The 8,837-nt window shown below is 42.4% G+C and overlaps 1 protein-coding gene across 1 annotated transcript in view; it reads left to right on the top strand.

Annotated features, from left to right (window-relative positions):
* ZNF385D (zinc finger protein 385D) overlaps positions 1-4,758 on the top strand; it is a 178,673-nt gene extending 173,915 nt beyond the window's left edge. The window contains 3 exon segments of the mRNA XM_044449404.1: positions 165-343; positions 3,238-3,339; positions 4,362-4,758. Of these exon segments, the coding sequence (XP_044305339.1) occupies positions 165-343; positions 3,238-3,339; positions 4,362-4,595 (515 nt within the window). The 3' untranslated portion in view covers positions 4,596-4,758.
* Positions 4,759-8,837: the final 4,079 nt, after the last annotated feature.

Raw genomic sequence — 8,837 nt, 5'->3', positions numbered from 1 at the left:
AATGAAATATTATGGATTACTCAGTTATCATCACAGTAATATGGAGAATACAGAGTAATGCTAATGATACCACATGGGACAAAGCCAGAGGCATATCTAGTGAGATGGATTAACATGCACATGCTGCTAAAATGACTTTTCTTTCACACGTCTAACATTTCCAGGCACAAAGCACAAGACTATGCTAGAAGCTCGAAATGGGAGTGGAACTATCAAAGCTTTTCCCAGGGCAGGCGTCAAAGGGAAAGGACCCGTCAATAAAGGAAACACGGGACTTCAGAACAAAACGTTTCACTGTGAAATTTGTGATGTGCACGTAAATTCCGAGACACAACTCAAACAGGTGGGTAGAAACATTACTTCCCAGAAACACAGGGGTTCATTCATATGCTATGTCAGCTCCCAAACTTCAGCAGACTGTAGTTGCTGGCAGCCTTAGTCCATGTGTCCAAGACCCACCTGTTGGAAGCAGTGCATCCAATTTCTGGCACGGTGTTGTATCTGCAGAAAGTTGTTTCACCATCACAGAAGTCACCGTATTTGCCCTATGAGGCCGAGATCTCATCTCATCTGCTTGAGTGCTGCCTGACTGTGGGTTTGGTAGCACCTCCATCTATTCCTGAGGTCATTGTGTTGTCGTGAAGCAACCCGCAGGGCTACCATTTTTCATCAATGCCCATCCATTTACTTTTGCTTTGTTTTGGGATTGGTACCCTTCTCTGGCTGCTGTACCCACAAAATTGCTCCAAGCCACATGCTTTGAGAATGTTCTTTTTGTCACTTTCCAGACATTTTATTTGCTCTGCAGTACAGTATACCCAAATGGATGTGGGTATGGAGAGGTATGTACCTTCTGCTGAAGATGTCATGATTTTCCATGGGGAGCATGAGTTGCCTGTGTGAACTGAGTCATCTCACAGAACAATCATCCCCAAATTGAACTCAGTAATCCAAATTATTTCCCCCAAACACTGGAAATCCCACTGTTCTCCTGATGAAATTTTCAGGGCCACAGTCAAGTTTCTGAATGGGAGCCCATGGTAGCTCCTACACAGCTCCTCTCCTCGTATTGCCTTCGTTTGCATGGCCTGGCCCTGGCAGCTTCAGGGTTGCTGAAGCACCGTTTTCCTTTCTGGGATGGAAACTTTAGGTGCATCTCTAGGCGATCATAGGAGATAGTATTTTTTATAGGCCAGGCTTAACATTACACTAATGAAAGTCAATAGCATAACAAGACATTCTCCTTGCACCTCTCCATGCCACTGCAAAATTTTCAAATGGTTTCCCAGGCCTCTGGAACAGATTTTAAGGGCTGCAGGCAGAGGGGGAATCACTCCATCCTGGTTCTGCTGCCAGAAGCCCTTCAACAAGTGGAATGAGATCCTTGGACCCAACACCATAGCCCCAGAAGCTCTGGCACTCAAGTTCATGGTCAGTGTTACAAAAAGAGACAGCGGGAGTCTTCTCAAGCCAGATCTCTTCTTGCAGCTGCTGTGGCTGCAGCCACAAGCCAAATCAGTAGGAAGCAGGCACTGAGAGAAGGTTGAAGTATGTTTGACTGGCTCAGGTTATGCCCTGAACCAGAAGAGAATTCAGGCAGTGAGAATAGCTCTTCCTTTGGAATGTAGCTTAGCCTTGCAAGCTAAATCAATTATGTGCCAAACTGCCCAGTCCAGAATGTAGGCAGCATCTCTTGAAGAAGAGAAAATGTTCCTGCTACAACCTGCTGTGTGGAAACATTACCTGTCCCCGTCCAAGTTTGTCCAGATGCCCACATGGCGGGTCCCTGCAGACAAATGGGTCAGTCCATGGAGGTCACTGCCAAGTGGAGCAATTGACAGGGGCATCCACATGGCACCTGGTCAAATGCATCTGCTTTCTAAGCATGAAATGTATGCCACAAAGCTTCCCAATGGTGGGTGTGTGTGGCTGTGAACTGGCGAGATGCTTCTCTGAAGCAGGAGACACAACAGACAAATTGTTTGCCATATGGAGGAGATGGCTGGAGGGGAGAACTGAAGGCAGCTGCCAGGCGGCCACTTATTCACATGGATGGGCTCTGGCAAAACCAACCGGTAAAACCTAGTAGAGAAAAGCAAGGTGGCTCCCAGCCCCAACCTGAACAGCCCACAAGTGCCTGTGCGGGAAGCCTGGGCACAGGGCCAGCTCACTAAAGTTATGACAGCTGAGAAGAAGAGGGAATTTAAACCGGCACTGCTTGTTCTGCAGCTGGGAGACAGGGGAGAGAAAACCGCTCCTTTACACCACTGGTCAAGGTGCAAGACTTCTGCCTGTCTTTGCATATGGTCATCTAGAAGTGTTTGCTGAGCATACAAATTATGGTTTGACTACGTTTCTACCTTTCTTCAGATATCGTAACCATAGACCTACAAAGCATAATGTTATTTGAGGGAGTTCCTTTCTTCGTAGTGGCTTGAGGATTACAATCTGCTATGGGTGTTTCCCTCTTCATCCCGCTTTGGGGAGAAAAGGGCCTTGTGCTGCCCCAGTTATGGAGTGCCAAAGGCTTGGCTCTTTACCCAAGTTTTGGGATTTCAGTGACCATAGTTCAATTCTGATTTACCCCTGCTGATCTTATAGAGTTGTGGATTACAGTTTTGTGGTTTCTTTGTTGACTTGTTGTTCTCACGTTTTTTGAAGAGCTTTATAGACATTTTATTAAATAAACAAGCGAATAAGGCTTAAATCATTACAGTATAAAGAGGGTAATATTTCGTGTATGCTTAGAAAAAGGTCCTGCACTTCTCAGTATACTGCCAACCCAGCATGAGTGGCATGAGGGATGCTGGGAGTTTTAGGAATTTTTCAGTCTAGACATTCACAGGATGGTATCCTGATGCTCAAAATGATATAGAGACAGGCATCAGGTGAGGCCTTCATCCAAAGAGCTCTGTGCAGTTGCAATGCAGACTCAAGATGGTCTTCCATTCAGGAGGTTCACAGAACTAAACTTGGTTAGGTAGAATGCAGTTGTCCTGCAACAATCACCTTATTGGCCCCAGCTCTGGGATTCAGCAAATGTATCCTCTGCTTTCATTATTGCAAAAGAAAGCATGCACATCCACTGAAATAGACTTATTGTTGTGAATAATAATTGCAGGATTGGGACAGGTCCAACTGGTTTTGAGTGGCCAGAAATATTGAGTGCCGAGGACAGCTGAAAGGGTGTTATTTATATAATCAGAATCATAATTTTCCAAACTTGCTTTCAAACAGCACATAAGCAGTAGAAGGCACAAAGACAGAGCTGCTGGGAAGCCTCCCAAACCCAAATACAGTCCTTACAACAAACTCCAGAAAGGAACACACCCACTTGGGGTAAGGCGATGTTTTATTATTGTATTTATTATTGTATTGTTGGAAATATGCTAGAATAATGGCTCATTTATGTCATGGTAAAGAAAGGATGTCTTGCTCTGTTGCTTGTTTCAGTGGCTTAGTTTGTCCTGGCATCTACTTCCATCATCTTTCTCTTACCTTTTCACATATTAAAAAGAAAAGACATCCTTTTCTTGAAGAGGGGAGGGGGATTCCCAGGTGGCAGACAGAGCTACTGTGGAGATATGACTGGCCCAGGGAGACCCTCTTAAATATTTGGCGCATTATCTATGGCTGGGAGTCATGGGCCTTCACCATAAGTCCTATCATCTCCTTGATTCTGGGCTGTAAATGCTTCTCACAGCTCAGGAGAAACCCTGGGACTTCTCATGCCTGAAAAGAAGCCATCTGTTTCCCATTCATCATCATGGAAGAGATTAAGAGGGAAAGATGAGCAGGGCTTAATTGTGTTTCTCAAATACCCAAACAAATGCTCAGTTCCTTTATTGAGGTGTGTCACCATTTTTAACCAGGACATGTAAAAAAAAAAACTTCAGGATGCTTCCTGAAGCTCATCTGTCACTACAGTGCAATGCAAGCAAAACAGAAATTCAAGGTGGCTTGCTATCCGAGATAGCCAGTTTGGATTCCAGGTTCTCCTCAACAGTGGGACAAACACTGAAATACTGCACACATCTGCATCGAAGAAAGAGCCCTAAAATCAATGTGGCTTTCTGCCAGGAAATTGGGTATGAAATTGCAGCCCCTGTCTCTCAGCTTCATCTACCTCACTATGCAATTCAGGATGCAATCCCGCAAAATGCCATAGCTATTTTTATTACTTGAGTGAATAAATGTAAAATATTGCTTACAACCTGCTTTTTCATTATTAATTACCCTCTTCTGAACTCCTGGATCTACCTTTCGGTCACGCAAGTGTTTTCTGCATCACCTATGAAAGCTTTCCTTGGTGTGGCTTATCTGAACCAATAACACTTCTGCTGTCTTTGCTTCTTCCATAGGTAAAACTAGTATTTTCAAAGGAACCTTCAAAACCAATGGCTCCTCGGATCCTACCAAACCCACTTGCGGCCGCAGCTGCAGCTGCTGCAGTAGCTGTAAATGCCCCTTTCAGCCTTCGAACAGCCCCACCAGCCACCCTCTTTCAGACTTCTGCACTCCCTACGGCACTTCTCCGACCTGCCCCGGGGCCTATACGGACCACCCACACACCCGTCCTGTTTGCACCATACTGAACTTCACAAGGGAGCAAATTGTTCTGCAATAATTTTTCACAGCAAAAGCAAACAAGAACAATGAACTATGCAGTGTTAATTTATAGTTTAAAGTTTAAAAAGCACATATATATATGTATATGTATATATATATATATGTATGTATGAAGAGGTAGGACTTTTGCTAGAGACCTGAACAGATTCTAAAGAAGGGAAAGAGGCAGCATTTTTTCCAGATAAGTGTTCCTCTTGCTTACTGACCATTTTAGAACTGATGCTTCAACACTGATTATATATATATATATATGTATATGTGTGTGTATATATATATATGTGTGTGTGTGTATATATATATATATATATGCGCATATGTACCTATAAAAACAAAATGTATGAGGTCATTTTGACTGTGCTTTTTGGCACATATCTCCCCTGAATGTCTTTCCTGCTTATGAAACAACTGAACAAAATTGTCTAAAGGGCATTAACTGGTTCCAATGTATATAAAATACTTAATTCTGTAGAATAAAAGGAAAAGAAAAACAAAACAGAAACACTGTGAATAGTAATACTCTTACCGATGCTCCTGCCAACTCAGCATTTCCTGGGCATTTATCTGAGCAAAAGTAGATACAATAGATGTCTCATTAAGCACTGGCATTGTGTCTCCATGTATGCCACCAGGTTCATACCCTGAGAAGACTAAGAGCATCATCTCTCTTTGGTAAGTTGCCACAATGACCATAAGTCTCTTAGCAATCATAGGCTGCCATCCTTTGTGCATTTACACAAGAGTAAGCCCCACCAAACATCGTGGCTCTCACTTCTGAATAAATGTGCACAGAATTGCAATGTTAGCCAATATCCCATACTCGATTTTTTTCCATCAGTGACATTCAGAAGAGAAAATAAGAGGTGATGATTTCCGTGCAAGAGTTAAAATACTAAGAGTACATGCAGCAAAGTTTCTTCATTACTTTCCAAACAATAGCCCCTCCATTCTGTCCTGGTTGACACGTTGGAAGCCTGCTTTTAAATTTCTCTGAACTTTAAGTGTTTCTTGCCATCTCATTTAATAAGGGCTGGGGACTCACTGTTCAAGAAAATAGGCAAAGTTCTAATGTCTTGCATGCTTGACTGAATCTGGGCCAGAAGAGGCCCGTCACAATGACTGCAGTTCGTGTGGATCACAAAGTGTTAATACGATAAGATGCTGGGCAGAGACGATCAGCCCTTGCATTATAGCAAAGGTCAAGAGAAATCTGGTGCCCTTGGCAAGGGTTGTTACGCAGCAGTGTGGAGGAAAAGATAGCTAAGCCGGTATTGCAAACATGCTGACTGGCCCATGATGTCACCAGCAATGGACCAACACCTGGACCTAGTAGCTGCTTCCTACGATGGCACCATGCAGAGGTTACCGGATTTGCCATGTTTCCCAGGTCACCTGTCAGTGGTGGCAGCCAGTTCCTACTTGGCTAACTCCCATTGCTATCCCGCTTGAATGCCATGGCTGACCTCCAAGGTTTCTGGGAATATTCCTTGGTGAGAGTCTTAGAATTCTATGTTAGGAATCCCCTATTCCTCTCTAACAGAACCTTAGAGTTGTGGGGAAGAGGAAGGAAATTACTTTGAAACCAGGCCTATGAAACAGCTAACTTCTGCCTGATGTGATATGGAAGATATGCCATATTCCAGTCACAAGTGCTAAAATACACCTGTTAGACACCAATAAAACCCAGTTTTGGTTATGGATCCAGTCTAGTGAAGGGAACCAAGAACACCCAAGATTGGTGAAATATTTTGTTTTATAGATCACCAGTGGGAAGATTACCGGACAAAATAGGAACATTTCATATAGGAGCTCTACTAGGACTAATGTACATTGCTACTGATAAGATTTCATTTCAACTGTACTGAAGGACTGTCTTATGAGGAACCCACTCTGCATTCGTGTGGAAACCTTTGGACGGTACACCCTGCATCTGGCCTTTATGTATAACCTCTTAAAGACTTAAGTTCACTGTGAGGCTTAAAAAATGAAGTACTAGAGAACTATAGAGCTATATTGTACATACACTAGAGTTAAAATAACTTATAAAAAGAAATTATATAAAATAGCTATATATAGCCATTCAGTTTTAGATATGGGTCGTGGCAACAAACAGCAGAGAAGATGAGGAGGCTGCACATTTGAAATCTCTGATATTTGCTGCCGATATTCCCAGAGGGAGCTGAAAAGGACATTATCACACAAGATGAGGTGGTCTGCTCAGTCAGATTCAGCCATACTGATATGCAGCTGTGATGCCTGCAAATAGATTTTAGCTAGAAAAGAAGTAACCTATATTTTAAGTCAAGTGGGGAGCAGTAGCTTAAAAGATGTTCATAAAATGCTCATGATGCAAAATATTGGCCATAGATTGGCTACATTCACATCTCTCTCTCTCTTTTTTTAAATAGCATTGGGGGATTATTATGCCTAAGAGTATATTTACCAAGAAATATTCACTGATATTTTTCTTTTGGTTCTAAGGAAAAAGCTATCCACTTAAAAGGGGTGTGTGTGTGTGAGTGCAGCCATTCATATACATAATGATATCATACAAGCAGGAAGAGGGGATGATGAGGTTCCAAGAAAAAGGGACCAGATCCAAAGGAGCCCTCTGTGATTAAAAGTGGTCCTTCCATTAGCAGAAGGGTCCTTTCCATCTGCAACCCTACAGAGGCTTTGTTGAAAGGAAGTTGGCCAGGGTGGTGGTTTTCATTGGTCACCCCTTCCCTCTGCAGCCCATACCCCCATGCTCCTGGTGATGGTTGCAGAAGGTATCCTAGCCCTCCCCAGCAGGTTTTCTTAAGGCATAAGAACTGCCGATGAAAGGAAGAGCTAAGCAGAATTCGACTAATGGAACTCTTAGTCCAACCAAATATGTGCCTCCAAAGTCCAAAGAGATGCATTTGTCTTTTATGTATTAATTGAAAAAAGATAATGTTTTATGAATTAGTTAGAAGCATTGTGTCCATTTTACTTGCAAATGTTTGTGCCTTGAAGTTAAAGCACCTTTTTGGGTGGGGTGGGGGGCTGGATATCTTAGACTGGATATAGGTTGTCAATCAAGGATTTCCTTTGTGGTTTCCATGCTCTTTCATTAGGCAAATTGCTCAAGACTTCTAATTCTGGGCACCTACTGTTAAATATAAAAAATATACTTCAGGATTAGCTGTCTGCCATCTGTGAACAGATTTATTCCTAAAGTATTGGGACCTTGCAACATAGCACTTTTGGAAATAAAAAATTAAAATACAGAGTTTATGAAAGTGAACATGACTATATCCCTCTGACCAATAATTGTTTCTGAAATAAATCATGAAGCTGTAGCTTTAGAGTGTGATTATATTGCATCTGATGCCCATATTTAGTTATACTGGAAGCACTGGGACTTAAATTGGCATGACTAAATCTCATCATAACTACTGTACGTATGGTTCAATCTGGATCCAACATATTACAGGGATGCTACTTAAAATAGCCTTCCATGAGGAATCACCTGTGTCCAGTTCTCAATCTATACTAGCACTCAGAACACAGAATGGAGTTGCTACAGCCTTTCCGGCAGTCTGTGGAGTAACGGAGTAGGAATACCTGCCATAATCCTCAATGCCAATACAGGAATGATTTCATTTATGGAGACTATTTTGGTTAGCATCTCTGTACCAATTGTAAGATATGTTCCAGCAATATGTCTTGTCTTTTTATGATACAACTGCAATAAGGACAATATCCTCCGGAGGTCATGTACATACATGCCAAGAGATTCTGAAGTGTCACGGCGCCTTGGGGCCTTTGTTTGCGGTCACAAAAGGAAACCAAGTCTGAATCAAGCCATAGAGTATTGACCATGCAGTCTGGGAAAGAATTATTCACAAATAATACACTGAGCTGAAAAGTGGATGAATGGAATCTGGCGACATGCAACCCACTTTGTCAAAATACCATTCAAATGGATAGATTTGTTCATCTAATCACGTGGCCTGCGGCATGTGTGGAGGCACAGTACAAATGGCACAGATATTGAAAGGTTTGCTCGAAATAAAGTGTCATTCCTACTCCTTCTCATCCTCTGATCCATGCTCTTTTAAGTTACTTGAACCTTTTTTCTTTTTCTTTTTGGGTCATCACAGTGCTGTATGTGAGCCTTTCTCTTTCTCACACTCATGTCTCCTAGACTTCAGCTGTAAGCAACAAACAATCCCTTTTATGTCTCT

The sequence above is a fragment of the Varanus komodoensis genome, unplaced genomic scaffold (genome assembly GCF_004798865.1).
Source record: "Varanus komodoensis strain SLA01 unplaced genomic scaffold, ASM479886v1 scaffold58, whole genome shotgun sequence".
Lineage (NCBI taxonomy): Eukaryota > Metazoa > Chordata > Lepidosauria > Squamata > Varanidae > Varanus > Varanus komodoensis.
This window is presented reverse-complemented; position numbering and strand designations above follow the sequence as displayed.